Raw genomic sequence first — 23,369 nt, forward strand, 5'->3', positions numbered from 1 at the left:
GTGATTTGTGTTTTCTCAGTTTTAGCAGTCCATGCTCATTCACTCTAACCGGCACGTTTAATGGCTTCCCTGAAAAAGAAAAAAAAGAAACAGAGACGGAGTGCCGGAGTGTGTTCAAGTTCTGAGATCCAGTTGTTTTTTTTTAGCAGCTTGAAGGGAGGAGTATGAAGGGAAGTAAAGACCAATGAAACTGCACAGTTAGCCATGCTTCAATGTGTATCATATCATACGGAGAAGTCGCTGTGATCATGACGATCATATGATACATGAACAGAGGAGAAGGCGGCCAGCGTGGTATGGGACCGACTTCCTTTCTGAACACCAGATCGTCCATCATGGAGGATTTGCACCAACGTTTACAATGACTGCCACCTACTAAAAGATCAAACGACTCATAAAAGAAGGAACCAAACGTTGCTGCAGATCCTCAACGATGGGACGAGCTGGTAGAGAAACGGGGAAGGTGGGACATACGACTCTGGACATTTCGACCCAAACACGAGCCCTCCTGTTGTACCTGTTGGTAACCGTTGGTAACTTTCTTCGCCGGGACCGCATTTCCGCTGAGCGCGGTCTTGTCGAACGGCGGGAAAGGTTTGTGCTGGGATTTGACATTAACGTCCAGCAGCACCTTGTTGGATTTGGTGGGTCTGGGCGGGGTTGGCCGGACGGGGGCGGACGTCGCCGCGACCTTCGTCGGGATGGAAACCTTTTTGACCACATTCTTCACCGCTTTGGTCGCCGTCAGTTTCACCAGAGGCACTTTGGTGACCACTGTTTTGACTTTGGTAACCTCTTTGACCTCTGCTTTCATTTGGGTTTTAGCCGCCAGAGCTTTGGTAGCAACAGCTTTGGCCATTTTAGTGGGTTCTGGTTTTGTTGCCTTTGCGGGTTTCGGTGCCTTAGTAGCTTCTACTTTGGCAGCTGCTTTAGCTGCACTGACCACAGTCTTTTCTACTTTAACAACTTTCTCAGTCTTTGTTTTTGTAGTGGTTTCAACTTTGGCCTGATTTGCAGCCCCGTTGCTAACAGCTTTCTTTTCGACCACAGTCGTAACTTTGCTGTTGCCGTTAGCCTTAGCCTCACCGTTGACTTTATTCTCAGCTTTGGCATTAGCTTTGACTTTAACCTCAACGGCAGTTTTGCCATTTCCGTTGGCTTTCTTCTCTGCTGCAGCTTTGCCATTGCCATTTGTCTTAGACACAACAGTGGCTTTTCCATTTCCATTGGCTTTCTTTTCTGCGGAGGATTTTCCATTTCCATTAACTTTCTTTTCAGCTACAACTTTGCCATTGCCATTGCCATTGCTATTGCTATTGACTTTGGCCTGTGCTGTAGGCTTGGCCTCTGCTGAAGCTTTGCCATTGCCATTGGATTTTGCTGCAGGTGCTTTTCCATTGCCGTTGGTTTTGGTTGCACCATTTACCTTCTTCTCAACGGCTGGTTTACCGTTGCTGTTCTTAGCTGGCGCAGCGGTGGGTTTAGATTTAGCTGCTGCTGTTGGTTTGATTTTGGACAAGAGGATCTCTACTGCAGTGGGCTTTGCTTTGGACGGCTTGGCTGGAAAAGCCTTGGGAGCTTTGGTGGGCATGGGTGGCTTAACTACGAGTTTGAACTGTCCAGCTTTGGCTGGCTTAGCTGGAGTGGGTTTAGCTTTTACAGGGGTGGGTTTAGTGGGAGCTGCTTTTCCATTGACTTCCTTCTTCTAGTATCCGTGATTATTGTTTGGTTGAGATGTTGTTTAGTATGTAAAAGTGCATATTGACAAAGACAGGGAGAGAGAGAGGAAGACGACAGATACATGGAGGGGTTGGGAGGGGGATGGAAAGCACAAACAAGGGATGGACAGGTGGAGAGAGAAAGACAAGAGTGGATGTTTTTGAGAAACAATGACATAAAGATGGCTAAGGCTGGGATGATTTACTGAGACTGTATAGGCATTACTGGATACAGCAGAGGATTAAAATGAAATCTAAAGGAAAGTACCAATACTCAAAGTAATTCAATGCTGAATTCATGTAAAGTACTTGAGACTTCAAGTTATTTGAAGTTTTTTATTTTGCTGGTCTCTCCAGTAATGCCATTCCCAATATTAAATGACAAAGCAGCATCTTTGTGCTAATTAGAACTGGAGGCCGTGGTTTGGCAGAGGCACTGAGGTGACGGGTAAAGCTGGCTGCTGTACACACACACACACACACACACACACACACACACACACACACACACACACACACACACACACACACACACACACACACACACACACACACACACACACACAAAACATACACATCACTGATGCACTGACTTGCTGTGCTATTAAACATTAAGTGAAGAAGGTTGCTGCTGTTTAGACATGCAAAAGCAGTAGCATGGATGCCAGGCTGGCATGCAGTGCACGTTAGTCACATAAAACCACACAATGAAAAGTACTGAACATGATTATTTCTCACCACTCATGCTGCTACAATCAAAAATACATGCAAATTACAAGTGTGGGCAGACAAATAAAATTCCCCCTAATGTGAAGGGGAAACAGTCCACCAAGGGGAATACACCCTCCTCAGATACACAAACAGACTGTGGCATACATGTGTGTCATGTATGCAATACAGAAAGGTCAGACGTACAACCATGAATGCATTTACCAACACAAACACATGTGCATTGATATTCAAAAGTTGACTGAAAACTCAGTTTGGAATCAGATGATGCACGAGTACAGAAGGTTCATGCGGCGACATCCTCCAAGACTCATAAGAAATCATGCAAGTAACAGGACAATAAAGATGAAATGACCTGAATAAATAGTATTGCAAATCTTTTTTCTTTGTTGTAATCACCTGTGATGCTAAATGGGCGGGGTTTGTCATAAAAGGTCCATGCAATGAGTGTCAGATAATTCAAGCAACCACAGGAAAGCATTTGAAAATCAAATAAATTATTCTGTTTCATGATTCATCAACTTAACACCCACTTAAAAAAAGAAAACTCTGGCATTTTCTTATGTGTTTCCTAAGATAATTTTTATTTGCACGAGCTCAGTTTGTCATCAAAGACAACGAACCAATCGTCAGGTAACCCATTATTTTGTTACGGTAATGACATCATATTAAATAAAAAGTTTAATTTAAATGATTAGCAAATGTTTGATGTCAGACTAGAATCTTTTTCTTACGGCATTAGTGACATAACTTCATCCAAAAAGTTCCCCCACGAGGTTGTCAGAGATTGTTAGGTTACTAATATAACTAATATATCTTTCTACTTGTACGTTGCTCAGAAAGTTCAGTGCAACTCTTTAAATTCACAAAATGTTTTCACTGTCTTTAGGAAAAGGCCTTTTGGTTAGCTTCAAGGTAGAAGAGGACAGGACACACACATGAAGTAGGGTCGAATGCTGAGTATGCTGCTATGACAACACAGCTGCACCTACACCGCCCCAGTGCCGCCACTTGGCCACATGTGAACACACATACATATAATGACATAAATGACATGAGGACAAAAAAAATCAAAATCACAAGGAGCAAAAAGGAATCCTGTGTGATGGAGATGGTGGTGACGATGTGAGAGGTCGATCTGGATTAAAGAGAAGATGTAAATAAAACAAGGGAGGTTTGGAGCGATGAGGGATGAGAGAGGCATCCGGACTTCGGAGAGTAAAAATTTAGATTTTTCAAACAAATACTTCCTGAAATATTTAATATAAACTTAGAATACACTTAAATATTTAACAAGCTGACAATAACTCATGGATTATAAATCTTGTTATCTTTTAAATACCTCTCTCTCTCATTCTCCGTCCCTTCCACAAAACCCCGCTGGTGTTTTCCCTCTCTCTCTTGCTCCCTCTTTACCTGCTGGTCGGGGGCCCCGGGTCGGGGAGAGGGGGTGCAGAGGAGGAGGAGGGAACGCCTGTTGTTTCCTCACAATAATAGGGGTATTCATGGTCATCCTGCTCCTCATCAAAGTACTGAGAGAGACGGAGGGATGGAAGGATGGAAAGACGGGAAGGAAGGAACAGGAGAGCAAGAGGAGTGCACGAAGAGAGAGGGGAGAGAGAGGATCTCCGTGAAGAGGAGGTTTGCAGAGGTCACGGAGGGATAAATAAAGGTGAAGAAAGCAGAGGAGGAAAAAAAGGTGATAGAGGGATGACGACAAAATGCAAAGCTTTCATTTTTTCTATTCATCAGAGTCTGTGCGGCTCGTTAAAACGAGTTGATATTAAAAATGTCCGTACACAGGCTTCCCTGATGAATGAGAAAACAGTAAAAACAAAACATAAAGCCAATGAATAAAACCACACTGAGTTATATTCATTCAAAAAAAAAAAAAAAAGAAAGAAAGAAAAAAAAGCCGTCATCTCAACAGCATCAACATGGCAGGGGTTCGGGATCCGGACAGCGAGTGGCGACTTATACTGATTTAAGATCAGGCATGCAGGCTCATAAAACAAAGTGTACTTTGGATGGATGAGGGCAGATGAAAGTCGTTGACTACGTGAGCTCTCTGATGCAGCTGCTTTCAGGGAAGCTGCCAGATATCAGTAATGTTTTTAATGGAAAAAGAATGATGCATGTGATGTGCACACCCAGTCTCAGTAAGCAAAGAGGCTCCACCTTTAAGCCATCTTCAAAATCTTATATTTCTCAACTTGATCAGAATTTAACTAAAGTTGCATTTTTTTTTAATGCCCCGAACAAGTCCTCTCTCTTTCAGTCTGTGGGAGATCAACGGGGGAAAGACGCTGATGTTTCGCTTGTATCATCCTCTTTCCCCGACCTTTCTGTGTTCCAGCGACAGCTAATCCACTGCTGCAAATCAGAGGAGTAGCGTTCCTGGGAGAGAGCACATGATCTGACACACGCCTCTGCTTTTTCTCTTTACTTCCTCCAGCGACACACAGACTGCGCAGGTGAGGAGGAAAGCGGATGGATACAAACTGTTGTTGATGACGAGGGATGCGCGAGGAAGACAGAGGAGAGGAAGAGCAGCACTTTGATGACGTAATCAGACGACCCGAACTGAACCTGAGGACTTCATTCTCAGACGACTGGTGCCTTCAGCGTGGCTTTTGTTTTCACTTTTACACCTTATTTTTATGTACAGTAGCTTTTTTAACACGAGTCTTATTTTTACAAGCCAAATATAAAAGCAAAAGAGTTGATTTTGAAACCTCATTGTGAGAGGAAACCCGGTAATTCAGGAGGAACTTTATGCAAAATATTACTGACCACTGGCCTAAATTGCCAGTTCACAAGTTAAAAAATAAATTTGATAGAAATTCTATTTATTTATGATCATGATACAAGTTGGATGAACTCTCTGGATTTCCTATGGCTATATATTTCTCTGTCATATCTTCCTCTGATTTCAACATTTTCTATTCTGTAAAGGGAAAACAGAAGTAGCTGCAAAATAAATGAACAAGCATTTTCAAACTGTTCAGATCCTCTGAAGTAATTCATCTTTTAAAAGCTCCCCAGAGATGAAAAACAAAGTCCACAGCTTCTGTTTGGGCGTGTTTCACTGGAGCTACAGATGAGCCGACAAATGATGAGAATGAGCCGTGACAGTGTGAGGTCATCCACTCAGTAGTTCTGCTGATGTCGGGGGATTTGTGTGAAAAACTCCTGCAGTGAACTTTATATGAGATGAGTGTGAAATAAAAAGGGTATTTATTGAACCCTGCGGGAAGGTTTCCAGATAATTAATTTACTGGGAAGGGCGATTGTTTGATTAATTTGTGTAAAAGAGGAAAATGTTGATTCCATACGTGTGTGTTTGATGGTGTTGTGCTGGTGTTACTCACGTATGTGTTGGGGTCCTGAGCCTGGGTCTTGGGCAGAGGGGAGTCACAGTCAGGGCTGTAGTGCTCACAGAAGTCGTAGGCAGCCTGGGCGTTGGAGGCGATCAGCAGCTGCTGGATGTCTCCCTGTGGAGGAAAAACAAACGGATACAGCTCGAATTTGTATATAATAAATGTGACCTCAAGAAAAGCCACAGTAAAACATCAACAAACATATGATGTCGCCGGTTAAAGGTCGTCACCTGGAAAACCTCCTCGTCGAGCAGACGGGCTCCAAACACGGTGATGCCGTTGGTGTCGACCTCGGCGTTGTTGCCGCGGGGCAGAGGGCGCGTCATCTTCTTCTTGCAGTCCAGCAGCAGCGTCACGTTCTTCTTGGAAACAGAGAAAGCGATGCGATGCCACCTGGAGACGAGGAGGAGGAGGAGGAGGAGGAGGAAGAGGAGGAGGAGGAGGAGGAACCGCAGGCAAATAAATGTGTAATGTGACCACAGTCCTGAATTAAAAGGTATCAAAGCCTTCCAACCAACACTCACACACATACTGTTCCCAACCACTCACACCCACATGACCCCAATCACGTCATCTCAACCAGTCACAAACTGGTTGCCGCTGGTTACTGACTTGCCATCAGCCAGGTTGACGCCTCTGAAGAGCGGGTAGTCCTCGGGGGCCGGTTTGCCGTTCTGGTCCTCGTACAGGAAAACGGGGGAGCGTCCCAGCTCGATGCCCAGCTGCTGGATGCCCTGCTCGCTGTAGATGGAGAGGAGGAAGGCCTGCAGGCCGGCCTGGGGCTTCACCAGAGCCATGATGGAGAAGTTCTCCGGGAAAAGACCTGCGGACGAGGGAACGGAGGGGTGGATATTTGATCAATATCGTCCTGCATGCGTTGGTCTCAAAGTGGTCTTTTTTGCTTTTATTTGGTTTAACAATAACAGGTCATATTAACAGGTGAGAGAAGGAAGAATAAACTGCAGAAAACGAGCTGAAAATCAGCTTTGACTCTTGAGGATTTCTTCATAAACCATGTAAGTGCTACTCTCTCATGTCTCCTGGGTGTCAGACGCTTTTTCTACAGTTAATTTGTTGTGGCTCCTGTTTCACTCAGCTCCTGCGCTGCAAACACATAATTATACTTTATATCCACAAGCAATCTAGCAGAGCGCACAACACTTAAGCTCAGTTTAAAATACTTCCAGACAGAAATAGAAACCTGTAACGATAATTGTCGGTTTCACTCTGGAATTCATGAGAAATATTAAATCTAAAGCTCATTTTACACCACAGATGCACACGACTGGTTTAACGTAACGTTTTATGATCAAATAAGTTTTCCACTGAAGCTTTATGTGCTATAAAGCGCTGCATTGTGTGAATGCCCATAGTTTGGTCTGCTGTTACCATGGATACCGCTGCCCACCTATACAGAAGATGATGAAACTATTGATGGGAACAACTGTTGGTTTGAGATGTCTGGTTTTAACCAACAGACACCTGCAAGATAATCACAAGTTGATATTTCCATATTAAAAATTATACAATAAGCAGAGTTGCTGCACATTTTCACAAAACCCATCAGGTCATAAATATTATGTTGCTCAATCTGAAAAACACAAGCACCAACATGTTTTACTGATATTTAGAAACTTGTCTTTGAATACAAATACAAACATTTTAAGACACTATCAGAACTTGGTTATATTCACTTGGGAAGAATTGATGTTGCCATGGAAACATGTTTACAGCATGTGACAGCCAGCAGGGGAAATCAGTGATATGACTTTAGCAGCTTGCTTTGCTTATATTTAAGTAGTCTATGAAATAAAATGTGAAGTCTGTTTGTGTTAAATACTTAAAAAACAACAACTAGTAAAGCATCTTTTTATACCTTTAGAAGCACTATATAAATAATACATATTATTACTATTATTATTATTTTATTTTTTATTGTAGTCTACCTTTTTTCCCATTTATTTCATAAAAAAGTGATTGTCACACCTTGTAATTGCTGCTATTAACTATGGTTATAACAACAAAGACAAATCAACGGCTATTCAGTCAGTTGCCTTTCTGTAAAACAATCTCATAACCTATTTATAATAACATCTCATGAGGTCTTACTGCTCTATAACGTCTTCTGTGTCAGAGAAAACAACCCTGATGACGTCAGACTCTTCTTCTTCCAGTATGAACAATCTTTCAACATTATGCAATTATGAATCATGAAACTTGAAAGCTGAAACCAACGACCCGGCGTCCCGGTCCAGGTGAGTCCTACCTGAGAAGAGCTGCTTGGTGGGGGCGGAGATCTGGGCCTTCTTGGTGATGCGGTAAGCGTGATCGGGGCTGCTGGAGCGACGGGAGGTGCAGAAGCCGGGGACTTTCTTCACGCCCTCGGGGAGAGAGGGAACCTGCAGAGCCCTCAACACATCCACTGGGTCTGACGAGAGGCGGGAGGAGAGAGAGGAACACCGTCAGTACATCTTCAGCAAACAACTCACGACAACGTAGCTGCCCTGCACGTGACACGGCAGCTTAATTCAAGTAAAGAAGTAAAATCTCGAAGTTGAAACTTCCGGTAATGTTACTGAATATTTGTACGTTACACAGAAACTATGGAAACCAAAGACACAAACTAATGAAGTTCTGCTTTCTCACTTTCATGTTTGTATTTGTGCATAAATTAGTGTTTAAATACTGTATATTCAGATGTTTCCTCCATCAGCTTTACAGAAGGTGCATCATCCTACAAACTGGATAGAAATCACTGCGAAGGACCTTTTAAAATATATCTGCAAAGTCTCTAAATCTAAAATAGATGACGGCACTGCAGCTGCAATGACCCAAAGTTCCCCAGAGGATCAAAAAAGTTCATCTTAAAAGTGATCTTAAATGGTCTCGCAGCACTTAACGGGATACAGGAGACGTCCACAATGGCCGCCACTGTACATTGAGGGTATAACGTGTAAGAAAGGAAGCTCTGTGTCGGAGCCAATGGGCAACGGTCCAAGCTGCATGTACGAAGCAGAGCAGGGCAGGTAGAGGAAAGCTCGGTTCAGATCTGAGGGGAGACAATGACTTCTGTTCTGCTCACATTTATCAGGCAAACGGAAACAAACGGCCGCTGATGTCATTGTGCTGAGTCATCACACACACACACACACACACACACACACACACACACACACACACACACACACACACACACACACACACACACACACACACACACACACACACACACACACACACACACACACACACACACACACACACACAGAGACAGACAGACTCTCCACTTTCACACGGTGCAGTCAAACCACCACCGTCAGTCTGCGCCTCGGTTAAACTCCAGACGTTGCTCAAAGGCACCGTGGCAGTCTCTGCTCATCAGATTTGAATAGATTAGCTCTAACCTCTGCAATTTGGGATTTGTCCCTTCATGGTCACGCGTACATAAAATACTGTGCTGGAAAACGATGTAGATATAATTAACTTCCTTTAAGGTGTCAGAAATCCAACACAGTGATACTGCAGAAGGAAAAGAAAAATATTTTCTATTTGTCCTCTAAAATGCTTATTTTGGAAACAAGTTATAAATCATTCTGAATATAATTTGTTCAGTTAGTTTGAAATGGTTTTTTTCACCAGAGTTGTTGTTCCAGCATTATAAAGGGCGGGTCTGTAATTACACATGACTCCACTTGTTCTGTTTTAAGGGAAAGTATTCTGGTTGTTTTATACATGTCCAAATCATGCTTATTAAAAAAAGAAAAGAACATTTTTAATTTAAAAACAAATCGTTCAGTGTGTTTCTGGTGAAACGCAGGTTCTTGTTCCAGGATCCAGAGCTGCTGCTGTCTGGTTTAAGAAGCAACGACAAACATGCATAACACAAATTCTGTTTAAAGTTTTCTTTCGAAAGTCTTGATACTGCACAGTTGTGGGGAAAACTACAGAAAAGCAACTTTAAAGAGACTTGAAGTAGCTTATAATGATGCCATGAGAGTTTTACTCAAGAAACCGAGATGGTGCTGTGCAAGAAAAATGTTTGAAATCTTATGTATAAATTTATCTGTCATTTAAATGACTCCAGAAGTGACATCATTCTTGTTTGCTTGTCTCAGACATCAGTACAGTTGTCTTTCAGCTGGTTTTTAATGTATTCTATTTTCTCACTGAATGTGTTGTTCTGTCTCTTACCTGCACTAACGAGTCTGTAATTCAGATTGCTTGGTTGATTGATTGATTGTTGATTGAAGAACACTTGAACCCAAATGAAATGTAAAAACGTCAAAGCGTTTTGCAGCGAGGCAGCTGCAGCATAAAGTTAAAACAGAAGCCAGTGTTCACATTTTCCTGTCGTCCTCCCTGCGTCCTGGCCGGCCTCTCCGTGTTTGAGGTGCACCAGAGAAACTAACTCTGCTGTTAACAGCCAATTAAATTCATTTACAGCCGGCCGCTGAGGCACTTCTCCTAATAAACTTGCAGAATCTCAGTGATGCACATGTCCAGTGAAACACTCCAGCGCTGATGAAAAGACGGAGCCCACCGCATCACGTGATGTTTCTCTTTCTGGTTTTTTCATCCTGCAGACGCATGAGTAAACTGTCATCTTCAGAGGGCTTTAAAAAGCATCAGATTTATGGAGAGTTTATGAGATTATATCATCTTCAGCATGTTTGAAGAGAACAACCGAGAACGTAACAGCAGGACTGAGTCTAATAATAGGAGGGATCCTATTAACACCGCAACCACCAGATATGTGACCTACTGGGACCGTCAGGAGGTTTAAAACCACCAAATGATGCACTTTATCCACTGCTCATTTTAAAGCCTGTATTTATTCAAATATGGTTCAGGATCCAAACTTGTTAAATTACTTGTTTCCAGCAGGACAGAACCAAAAGTAAAATTTCAAATCGAAAGTATTACAGAGACAGAAAGTTGTAGTTTCTGTATTATAATTTTGAATTCTTTATGTTTTAGTTATCCATGGTACTGCAACTATTACTACTTTTTATTATCTCTATCCCATGTATGTCTCATTTTCTGTAAGTTTGAAAACAATGAAAAAAGCTTCTTTTTTAATTTTTAAATCAATCAAATTGAAGATAAATATTGAAATATTTTGGGGCCCAGTTACAAATAGAAATTCAACTTTCAGTTGACTGAATCAACCATAAGCACAGACGTCATTTGAAATAACATTATAATTAAATCATGGAGCCATTTTAATGTGTTTATCTGATGTCACGTTTCCTTGTGTTTGTCCTGAAGTCCCTCTGACCCCGTCGGTGGAGCTCGTGTTTAGGTGACACCCAGAGTCTGAGAGGTAACAGTCGGTCCAACAGTCCCACAGATGGTAATATTTATTCACACAGAGCAAATGGTGTGTTAATATTACCGCTGGGTGTCCAGACCACAGCCCATTAACGTCACTCGACACCGGGGAGAGGAGGAGAGGGAGAGGAGGAGAGGAAGAGGAGGACGTATAAGTAAAGGAGGAGGAAAAGTGAGATTCAGTGATGCTGTGATGCTACATTGAACCATCCCAGACTGAAACTGAAAAACAACTGCTTGAAGGTGGAAATGAACAGACGGGAGGTCAGTTAGTGAAAGTGGAGACATGAGGGAGGTCGAAACTGAAATGAAAAGACAAAAAAAAAAGTGAGATTTAAAATGAATAGAAACCGTCATAAAGGGACAGAACAAAATCAAGGTTTCACGCTTTTCCAGACTTTGAGTGAAGTTTTCAAACTTAATTTTTTTTTTTTTTCATAATTATCAAGACTTTTGCAGATTTGCACAGGAATGCTGGGAATGAGAGCGAAGAAGGGAGAGAGAGGTTCAGGCAAAGGTGGAGTGTGTGTGTGTGTGTGTGTGTGTGTGTGTGTGTGTGTGTGTGTGTGTGTGTGTGTGTGTGTGTGTGTGTGTGTGTGTGTATTTTGAGGGCAGGGGTCGGGGGGGGGGGGGGGTCAGGCGGTGACAGTAGACAGCGTGGTTCTGTGATGGCAGGACATTGGATCAGATTGCAGCCTGCAGCTCCCCCCAGGACGCCCGGTATACAATGTGCTGCTCTGTTCCCCCTCTGCTCCCTGCCCAGCTCACATCTGCAGCCGGGGCCCTTCCTGCCTGGAGGACCACAATCATGACAAAAACACACCCGCGAAAAGAAAACACACACACACACACACACACACACACACACACACACACACACACACACACACACACACACACACACACACACACACACACACACACACACACACACACACACACACACACACACACACACACACACACACAAAGAGCCCAGGCCGGGGAAAAGGGCACCGACACACCTCGAGTGGCAAAATATGAAACTAGACAAGATAGGAAAACAGCCAGCCAAGGGGCACAAACTCTTCTTCTTCTTCTTCTTCTTCTTCTTCTTCTTCTTCTTCTTCTTCTTCTTCTTCTTCTTCTTCTTCTTCTTCTTCTTCTTCTTCTTCTTCTTCTTCTTCTTCTTCTTCTTACCATAAACGCTCACAGATGGCTGCAGCCGTTTGATGTAAATGTGGGCCAATCACACTTCTGTCATTAAGACGGGAAACAGCAGCTGCCATGAGAGCACGTGAGAGCGGCGCTGGAGGTGGAGAATACAGTAGCTGGTTCAGTTACACCAACTGACAGCTAACATCCAGAGAAAAAGACCATTTTCATCAGAACGTATGAAACGGGGAGATTAATACAGTGACTACTTTATGCTGATGATTATGAAACTATTCTGATATTGTTTAAAGGAGATCCTCCTGTTCTTTCTCTTCTTAAAACTCTTTAGATTTTATTTTAATAGCACAGACATCTGGACTCTTATTGAGGACAGCTAGTGTGAAAGTTTGACATTTTGCTCGTAAAAAACTATTAAAGTTCAGGGAAATTTGAATGTCTCAATATATTTAAAAAAGAAACTTAATTTTGTTTAAAACCAAAATGATTTCTGTGTGTTTAATCCTTAAATTGAGGAAAGTGTAAACAGGTTTGGAAAGGATCTGAGAGCATGATAAGCCGCCTGCTGTATAATGGTGCACTGTACTGTGGGCTGGAGACACTGGTTTGTTTTTTCTTCAACAGGTGCCCCAGAACTGAAACAATCCTGTCACTGTTGTACTACTGAACCCACTCCGTCGCACAAAACCACAACTGACCAAACACGCTTGCAGACCACCAGCTTATTACAAGTTGATAGAAAAGACGTGTGATACTCAGGCTGGCATTCACACTGTAAAAAAAAGATGTGAAAAACTGTAGTTGGAGGTATTGTAGTTCTGCTCAGCCGCCACTAGATGGAGCTGAAACGGATTTAATTAATTTAAACAGCACAATCACTGCCTGTGGAAAGGCTGCACACGCACGCACGCACGCACACACACACACACACACACACACACACACACACACACACACACACACACACACACACACACACACACACACACACACACACAAGTGTTTACAAGTACACACACTATGCAAATAGACACGTCCACAGGAGTGAGAGATAAACAGGGTTTAGTGAATGAGTTACTATTAAACAGTCTGTACATTCTGTCAAAGCAGCCGGACACGCAGAGAACATCAGGAAGAAGATCAGTGGGGAAGAAAGTTTACACACTGAAGGATCAAATTTGATGTTTTCTCTCCTAAAGTTGATATATATGTCTATGATGCATGATTACATGCTTCTGCATGCAATGCAAAGCTGCATATACGTATATAGGACTGCAGCTCTTCCCAGCATGCACTGGGGGAGTTTACTACATCAGAATATAAATAAAATTCTGGGTGGCTTATTAAGATTTAATATCATGTATATGGTTCTTTGCTGAAAGTTTGTGTATAGCACACGCACACACACACACACACACACACACACACACACACACACAGTCTGCTCTGTGAGCCCTGCGTCAGACCATCACTGCAGACCTGTGTGAGAGTTCACTTCAAAGGAAAACCTGCATTTCCTCACCTCGTCTGTACGCATGTATGTATTTGTGTGTGCGTGTGTGAGCGAGCGCCGTTTTCCCTTTCTGCTACAGCTGTGCTAAATACCAGACACACACTCCAGCTGACACGTCGACCCCTCACCTTTACACAACGGCCACATTGTCGGACACACAGAGCAAAAGGGACGTGTGATGTTGACGGAAAATTAACACACACACACACACACACACACACACACACACACACACACACACACACACACACACACACACACACACACACACACACACACACACACACACACACACACAGACACTGACGCGCAGGTCTGTGTCTCAGTATTTCTGTCTCCTGTTATTTCCAAGAATAAAAAGAGATGGCAGGTTGTTTGGAGCGGCTCGGAAGAGTAATTAAAGATCTTTAAAAATAAAATAAAAAGCATCATAAATCATAAAAAAAAAAAAAGAGTTAAATATAAAACTGATTTTATCATTGAAAACCGTAAACTAAACTCCAGTTGTTCAGCCAACATCCGCTGTGCCTCCGTCCAACCAGATGACCACAATGGCAAGAAAGACTGCGGGATGTAGTTTCCAACATGGTGCTCTATAGTTACGATGTATTTATAAGGCCTTCATGTACACAGACAGAGAATCCATTATAGAGTAGCTGTGCAGTAAAAACAGGGATTTGTATAATTTATGTGGTATAAAATGATGGTTTGGTTTTTCAGTGTGTTAATTATCATGCAGATGTTACACCATGTGAGAGAAATATAGAACTATCCTTTATACTACATGAATAACACTGAATGTAAATGAGATTTATATCAAACTTGGAGGAAAATGGATATAAGAGAACATTTTATTGTCATATGCACAGTATTAAAAAGGCGACCCAGAGATGTTCTTACTTTACCGGTCCTCCCCAACTTAAACAAGAAAATTATATATGAATATTTACAAAATCTAACAAAAGAACTGAAAAGAAATATCAAAGAATTACAATAGAAATCATTATATAGAATGCAAATATAAGAAATACGTGCAAGAAGCAGAAGAGAGCAGCAAGCTGGTGTGTTTGACGGTTGGACATGAACACTAAAGCTAAGATGAATAGTGAGCAGTGCAGGGAGGACGGTGGGCGCCATGTTGAAGAAAAGGATGGAAAAGAATGAACTTGGAAGGCAGCCGATCAGTGACATCACAGATTACATCATTTTAATCTATAATAAAGTTTCTGCAATCAAAACTGAGTAAATAATCAATTTATGGATTTATGAGCTGTCTGGACTTTTGCTTTTATCATTTTAATACTCTGAGGAAAAATAAAGAATTATAAATTAATTTTTGAATTGAATGTGAAACACTGCTGCTGTCACTCAACAATTTTTTTTTTTTTTACCAATCATGATCATATCTTAACGTGTAGTGCTGCATCGTTAGTTTGATTCTTTGACCTTAAATGTAAAAATGGAAGTAATTCTGTTTTGTTTTTTAACAGCCATTTAATGTTTGTTTAAAGTCAACTGTTCTTATGACAAACAAGGACAGGATGTAATATAAATAATCAAATATAACCCCTCTGCTTCTAACGATGTCTTGATTTGAGCTCTTTATTCTGCCTCGGCAGGTTGACGATGAACGCTGCAATCCATGTGGTTCATCAGTCGCTGCAGGGCGGTGCCAACATTTACTGTACTGCACTTCCCCGTGTGCCATTATGTGGTCTGTCTGTGTGTGTGTGTGTGTGTGTGTGTGTGTGTGTGTGTGTGTGTGTGTGTGTGTGTGTGTGTGTGTGTGTGTGTGTGTGTGTGTGTGTGTGTGTGTGTGTGTGTGTGTGTGTGTGTGTGTGTGTGTGTGTGTGTGTGTGTGTGTGTGTGTGTGTTCCTCTGATGCTGTCAACGTGTATCATGCCAGACTCTTGTGCGGTTTCAGGGCTGCAGGCCACAGTCTCAGTTTGGATCTGAGGGTGGACACTGACACCAGACGACAAAAAAAGCCGACATCACAGGACCAAGAGGGAGTCAGAGGAACCAGGAGAAAGTCAGAGGAACCAGGAGAAAGTCAGAGGAACCAGGAGAAAGTCAGAGGAACCAGGAGAAAGTCAGAGGAACCAGGAGAAAGTCAGAGGAACCAGGAGAAAGTCAGAGGAATCAGGAGACAGTGAGAGGAACCAGGAGACAGTGAGAGGAACCAGGAGACAGTGAGAGGAACCAGGAGACAGTGAGAGGAACCAGGAGACAGTGAGAGGAACCAGGAGAAAGTCAGAGGAACCAGGAGAAAGTCAGAGGAACCAGGACACAGTGAGAGGAACCAGGAGACAGTGAGAGGAACCAGGAGACAGTGAGAGGAATCAGGAGACAGTGAGAGGAACCAGGAGACAGTGAGAGGAACCAGGAGACGGTCAGAGGAACCAGGAGACGTCCTGTCACATGGACCTGACTGTTAGCAAAGGGCGCTAATTAGAAAGCAGTCATGAAGCCGGCTGCGTGCCGGTGCTGAATGATGAGCTCTTGTAGCTCAGCTCTGACTGCACTTAGTTTACAAATCCTAACAGTTTCTACTTTTAGAGGAAAAGCACTTTTTACACAGAACATTTTCACTGAACAACAAAAGAAAAAACAAGATTAACTGTCATTTTACATTTGTTTTACTCGTATGAAATTTTACTGCTGGTAATAGAATTAGTTAAAAAAGATTTCTCAGTACTAAACAAGACTATTTGTACATAAAAACAGCACAAAACCCTTTTAAAAAAAAAAGATCAGTGATCAGCAGATTAGACATAAATAGTTGATTTTAGCCCAGAAAGTTTACAGAAAAGACGAGGAAGAGTGAAAAAGGTTTTTTACTGCAGGTTTATGTTTAAAGAGAAAAACAAACCTGCATATTAAACTGGATTGTACAGCGAGTATATGATCAGTAACAGAGATTAGAGTCGAGAACCAAAGAGGTGACAAGTCAGATTTATGATGAAGAAAAGTAGGTTAGCATTGTATGATAATAATAATCATCATCAGAGATTACAGTGACATCTTTAAGATTGGAAATCCCCACAGCAGAAATACACTGTGGGATCTTTATGGGTGTCATTTAGCTGCGGGAACAAGCGTCAGAGCACCAGAACTTATTTAAGGCTGATTTAAACCTGCTGTTGTGTTGTAGCTTTTTCTAATGCTTCATCTGAGACATATTGTTCCTTCAAGACTGCAGCATCTCAAACATTTAACTGATAATAAACCCTAAATACAGGATTTTAAATACAGAAAGATGTAAAACTGTGTAAATCTGAAAATCAAAAAGTATTGAATCCTAGAAATCCTGTTGATTCGTTTTTGTTATTGCGCCAACATTCATACCTGTTGCAGTTAGTATTTAAAATAATGAACACGCACTGTATCTGCATCACTTTTGGACGTTTACTCTGCATGAAGTTTTGATTAAAGAAGGTTGGGAAGTCATTTTTTAACAGAAAACTGTTGATTTATATGTGTGTTATCTCTCCAGGATGTTTCCCTGTCTCCTTCCCAAGGCATGCTGGGATAGATTCCTGTCTACCTGTATGTTACATTACATTTCAATTTAGCTGACGCTTTTATCTAAAGCGACTTACAACACACTGGGAGCAATTTTTAGGGTTCAGTGTCTTGCTCAAGGACACTTAGGGATGTGGACAGGAGGAGCTGGGATTAAACCACCCACCTTCTGATTAGTGTGCAACCCACTCTACCAAGTGAGCTACAGCCTCCCACCTGTGAGTCTAATCAAAACGAAAAGGTTTACAGAAGGAGGAAAATAACGTTGTATTCTTCTTATATTATCAGATAATAAGTCCCAAATAACTTTCAAGTTCTTTCCACTGAAATCTAAAAAGGTTAAAGCCGACATTTAAAAGTTGTTTTCCTTTTCAAAAGGATCGACTGTACCGATGTCTGGAAAAAAGATGTACATCAACAGCGCATGTAAAAAGCCCACAGTTGCTCTCCACACCCTCCGACATCGAGTTCCTCGAGGCAGCGAAATAACAGTGACTGGGAATAGCATCCAATACAGACAGCCTGTCATTATAAAGTTGGCACGCTCTCCCGCCGTCCTCGTACAAGGACCCCGAGGAATGATTCTCCACACACACACACACACACACACACACACACACACACACACACACACACACACACACACACACACACACACACACACACACACACACACACACACACACACACACACACACACACACACACACACCGCTAAATCATCACCTATGAAAACCGGGGGAAACAGGACCAACTGTCTTCGACTCACTCCGTTCCCTTTGAGTCTGCAGCGCTGATGTGGTTTCGTCTGAGAAAGACTCACAGCTGGAGGGGATGTCGTGGTTTAAGATCTGAGGCCCGAGGGGTGTTTAAGGGACTCTTCTCTGTGTTGTTTTTTTTTAAAATCTTACAACCACAGTCTGGGTCTTATCTGTCCAGATTTACACCCGCGGTTGAGGTCACGGAAAGACTGGGAGTGAATGTGAGGGTGTCGAGGATACAGTCATAGTTCCCTGACCAAAAAAACCTCTCAACAATCCTGAGATTGCTCATTTTCTGGAGGCGAAACGGCTTCAATGTCACACAGAGAGGTGCCAAACATGAAAAGGAAAGTCTCATTCAAACAGTGTTATCTGTTCTGTAATCAGCTTTGAACTAAATCTGTAAACTGGTGGACATAAACGACATGTAAACAAGCATTAAAGAGGACCTATTATGTCATGTAAATAATGTTACAAAGTCAGATGTTCATATTGAACGAGGCCAAAGTTTCAAATAATTCGGTAATCGTATGCGAATATAATTCATGAGAGAAAAAAGCTAAAGATTCAGACTGATCCGAACACTCAGTTCACAAAGAGCTGACATCAGTCACACATCTGTCCACCTGTTGCTCTGATTGGTGCACCTCAACAGGCTTCTGGAAGTTGGCCAATCAGAAGACAGCGGGCCTTAAAGACACAGAAGCTAAAACAGCTTGTCTCAGGCAGAGAATGAACTGAGGAGCTGCATAAAGGGGCACTAATAGATAATTCAGCATATTTTTGCACTGTGGATCATGCAGAAATGGCTCTGCTGGGGACACAGAATAAAAATAAAAAAAACACAATTGAAAAGAAGCTAATTAGGGTCATTTAATGAAAAAGGTAAAATTTTGCCCTGAACTTTGCATTTCAGGCAGCTCATGCTTCCAGTTTGTGTTCCACCACCACAGTAGAAATATTAAATGATTCATTATTAAGTTTAGGGTTGGGCTATAGTAAAGGTTTGTTCATTTTGGTATAGCAAGTGAAATCTGAGGACAGACTGGGAGTAAAGACTGCTGGAAGACTCAGTTAGGGCAAATTACCTCACCACCAGCAGCAGGTTTGGTGCTATACATGAGTCTTTGTGGATGAACTTAATCTAATTTTGAAAAGGAAACACACCTGATAGGTGAGTTAAAAAGTTAAAAAATTTGTTTTATGCTGTTTTAAGTGAGATTGTGAACTGTATGGCAAAAAAAAAAAAAAAAAAAAATCTTACCGGTGACGGCTCATAATTATTTTTCTAAGTGAATCAAATATATGTGATGCAGAGATTTGCTGGATGAAAAGATTCTGACTCGGCAAGAAAACCAAACTCATGAACCTGGACAACTCGGTACGGGTGTGTACAAATCGTTTTTAAAAAGATGGACAGAGGATGGAAGTGGATCATGGGAAAAATGATGACAAGGCAGAGGAAAACAAAAATCAAAGGGACGAGGTTAAAACTGCCTCAACTGGGTCACGTGTGACCACCAGAAGCCTAAAATACCAAACGCTGCCATCCAGTCACAGGAATGAGCTGTCAGAGTCCCAGTCTGCCACCTCATAGTGGCTCCATTCAGCATCAGCGAGGGAGCGACAGAGAGGCAGAGCAGGGTTATGTTATGTTTAGCCAAACGGAGACAGACTGGCCTTTGAGGAGCGCTCTGCTTTGAAAATGAGGTTGAGGAACATCCATGTCAAGAAAATATTGCTCTCTGATTTTCTCCTCCTTTGAACAGAACTGGGCTTTCATGCCTTTCTGGGCCTGCTGCTCTCTGGGTGATGCTCCATCCCTCCTCCTCCTTCTTTTCTGGTCTTCATACTCCGAGGGAAGAAAGAATAAACATGAGAGCTTCTGACCACTCTTTTTTTCCCCTTCTTCTCTAAATTGGTCTTTCACTGCCTGGGTGGGGCGCTGTTATATTTTACACTCGTGTCTGCTGCTGCGCCGTTCAGGAAACGCACGCGCAGACGCACCGCGTATGCGCACAGGTCTCTAGGCAAGTATGTGCGCGCGGGCAGAGGCGCAACAGGTAACAGGAGCGATTTACTTGCGTCATTCTGACATTATCTCTGGGTCAGGTGATTAAAAAATAACACGTTTAGTGAGAGAATTAACACCTGTATAAGATGAGAAGCACAGCCCGCACAGAGGCACATTCACACAGGCTGGATGTGGAACACATTCCCACACCCTGAGCCGGGGAAAAATATCCATAGTTTACAGACGCATATACACAAACAGAACTGTACAAAGCGCACATACATGGAGACACTCAACGCTTTCACTCCCAAACGAGGCGCTCCGCCGCATAACAACCTATTCATACAAAAAAAAGCAAAAAAAAAAAAGCCAAAAATGTCTCGGGCTTCCGCCTCCAGAATACACACGGGAGACGACGGGAAGGTGCAATCGCCTCTCGCAATCTGAAACTGGAAACTGGGCCAAAGAATACACTGGATGAGGGCAATTTATGGTACAAAAGCCCCCTTGGTGCGTGAGCTGCAGCAACTGTCCCCACAAGCTGTCCAAAAGAGGAATAAAGACGCGCTGATCCCATCTGTCCACCAGAACGTCAAAAGAAAATACATTTACTAGAAGTGGGTAAAGTAAACCTGCTTTGGTGTTTCTGCGTAAAATGTGCAGGATGTGTCTCCTACTAGACGTCATTTGCACTTTTTTCCCCCAAATAATACAATCTATTGTCATGGAACTAAAATAACAAGTTCATCATTTAAAGGGTTAATGGTTGTATAACTGTACTTTTTAATAAATCATTTAATCATTGGGTTTCTTTCTTTCCATGGCTTGTCGCGTGACATTGCGCATCAGACGTGTCCAGTTAGATCTGAACTGATCTGGATTCAGGTGAATCAATAGATTCTCTGTGTCAAAAATAACTTAAGACAACTAGCGGTCAGTCAGGGAACTGCAGCGCATACGGATCATTCCTTTACAGCCAACTAATCTCTAACTGTGGGGAGTGAGAGGTGGGAGGGGGTGGTGTGTGTGGGGGGGGGGGGGGAAGGGGGGGGGACTTAACAAAAACCCAAAGTTTTAGATTTTATCAAATCTATTTTCGAACCGAAGAATTGTCCAAAATCTTCTGGGCTGAAACTTGTCACCTCCTATCACCTAAACCGTTTAATATTGAGACAAACAGGTGTTGTTTTACACTGAGAAAAGCTTAAAATCAACTTTTCACAGGCTTATTGAAATCCCTCCTTCTTGGACCAGACGCAGTGATGGATGGACTGGTGCACAGGCTGAACTGGTAAACACCCAGCCTCCCAGCTGGCAGCCTGCATCCATCCACGGCCCAGTAAGCACAGACCAAAAAAAAAATGCAGGTGCAGTACAGAAACAATACTACAAAATCTCAAACGGGACGTTTACGCAAAAAAACCCTCCTGAGGCGACTGAGCAGCTCTTCCTCACCGTCCTACCCCATGGCCCCCTGCGGATGAGGAGGGCGCACTGGTGCGTAAAATGAGCGCCATTCTGTTGAAACCAACTGGAAGTCTTAAGTAAAGTTGATAAGAAAATAAGTATGAAAAGTCAACCCCAACACAAACTGTGGAAAATAACAACAACAACAAAAAAACATCCGAATGCCTGAAATGTTTGAGTTTGGTGAGATGACACCTGTCAGCAGGCTGCACGCACACTCAGAGACAAACAGCCAAGGAAACGATGTCCCCCGAGACGACAAAATCTGTCCTTGGAAAAGTTTTTATTTTCCATCAGCAAAAAGGTCTCTTTAACCCCTCTTCTCTGTCACCTTTGGTTAATACGTAGCGTGCGTAATATCCATTGTCGGACAGAGTATATTGAGGCTGAAGATATTACAGTTTCCCGATAAGAAAACAACTGTCAAAATAATCATAAATAGCAAACAGAAAGCAGCATTAGTCTGTTTTTTTTTTTTTTTTTTTTTGGCGTGTTTTAGGGGAAAGGATCAAACTACTGACGCAGCGCCAAAACCCTCCTACGTTTGCCTGGGTCCATTATCGGACACAGAGCTTTTCCCCGCATTACTTCTTCATATTTCTCAACTAACTCCTTTATAAACGACCAAGTGTTAGATGGCACGGCCCAGTCACATCTTAGGCTTTTATGGAGCAGGGAGAAATCCAAGTCACCCAGGGACGTTTTGGGGAAATGTGGCTGAAGTTCACAACTCATAATCCTCTAAATGTGCAAGCCTCTGTGCAAAAAAAAAAAAACCAAACAAGTTGATATATTTGGATACTGTCTGGCCACCTGTTGATGGCGCCATGTTGGCCACTCTTTACTGGGGAAATGTGAAGAAGCATGTCAGGTGCATAAGTATCCGATAATGGATGAGGTGCACATATATTACGCAGAGTCAAACCAAATAATAATGCACACTTAAACACACTAGGTGTAGCTAAACAACATGTATAAGTCTCGTTTATAAAGCACAATGAACATCACCAGTATTAATAAGATAATCTGTCTTACCTGCCCGAACCACGGTCGTTTGGCACACGGCGAGCGCGACGGTTACCAGGGCGAAGGATGAGAAGTCCACGCGCCACGGTCTCCGTTTCTTCCGGAACGGACAAGCTCCAATATCCATAGTGTTGCAGTAGTTTGCCGGCCTGGTTGGAGCTGAAAAGTTTAGGATATGGGGGGGGAAGTTATCCTCTCACGAAAAGCCAGCCGATGGAGAGGAACCCGACTGAACCTTCTGTGAGGCGACAGACAAAAAGGCACGCCTCTGGAGACGTCTCTAACTCTCTCCCGGAGACTTCCCTCAGTGAGTTACCTATGTCTGTGGTAATGCACAAAACCTAAACACTAAAAAGGGCTTTTGGGGTGAATAAATATCTTTTATTTGAACGTGGAGCCCCTTGGTACTAAAGCCCCATTGAGTCGGATGGGGACGAGTACCCAAAGTGGAGAGAGCAGCAGAGAGAGACCTGGAATCACGCTCTCTCTCCCTTCTCTCTTTCCCCTCTCTCCTTCTTTACTTTCTCCCACGAAGAGTGAGAGCGTGTGTGTGTATGTGTGTGTGGAGAGAGAGAGTGAGCGAGAGAGAGTGTGACTGGCACAGGAGAGATAGGGAGGGAGGGAGGGAGGGAGAGGGCGTGCGTAAAATGACCACTGTGCGCACGTTGATGTACGTGTACGGAGGAGAGTCTGAGAGACGTTTTTAATGACAGGCCTATGCAAATATTCCATCTGACACGCACAACAATGGCG

General features: G+C 42.7%; 1 protein-coding gene across 1 annotated transcript; it reads right to left on the reverse strand.

Moving 5' to 3' along the window:
• Window positions 1-427: 427 nt before the first annotated feature.
• LOC138627780 (collagen alpha-1(V) chain-like) lies at window positions 428-22,743 on the reverse strand. The gene is made up of 10 exons (XM_069710355.1): window positions 22,626-22,743; window positions 21,587-21,597; window positions 12,224-12,356; window positions 11,927-11,950; window positions 8,094-8,276; window positions 6,440-6,650; window positions 6,058-6,220; window positions 5,819-5,941; window positions 1,286-1,705; window positions 428-1,099 (listed from the first exon to the last, which is right to left on the reverse strand). Exons 1-10 carry the CDS (start codon window positions 22,741-22,743, stop codon window positions 428-430), a joined length of 2,058 nt encoding a protein of 685 aa, XP_069566456.1.
• Window positions 22,744-23,369: the final 626 nt, after the last annotated feature.

Source organism: Brachyistius frenatus, unplaced genomic scaffold, assembly GCF_029030835.1.
Source record: "Brachyistius frenatus isolate BFR_SWC_R1_liver_20210118 unplaced genomic scaffold, ASM2903083v1 Contig_91, whole genome shotgun sequence".
Classification (NCBI taxonomy): Eukaryota; Metazoa; Chordata; class Actinopteri; family Embiotocidae; genus Brachyistius; species Brachyistius frenatus.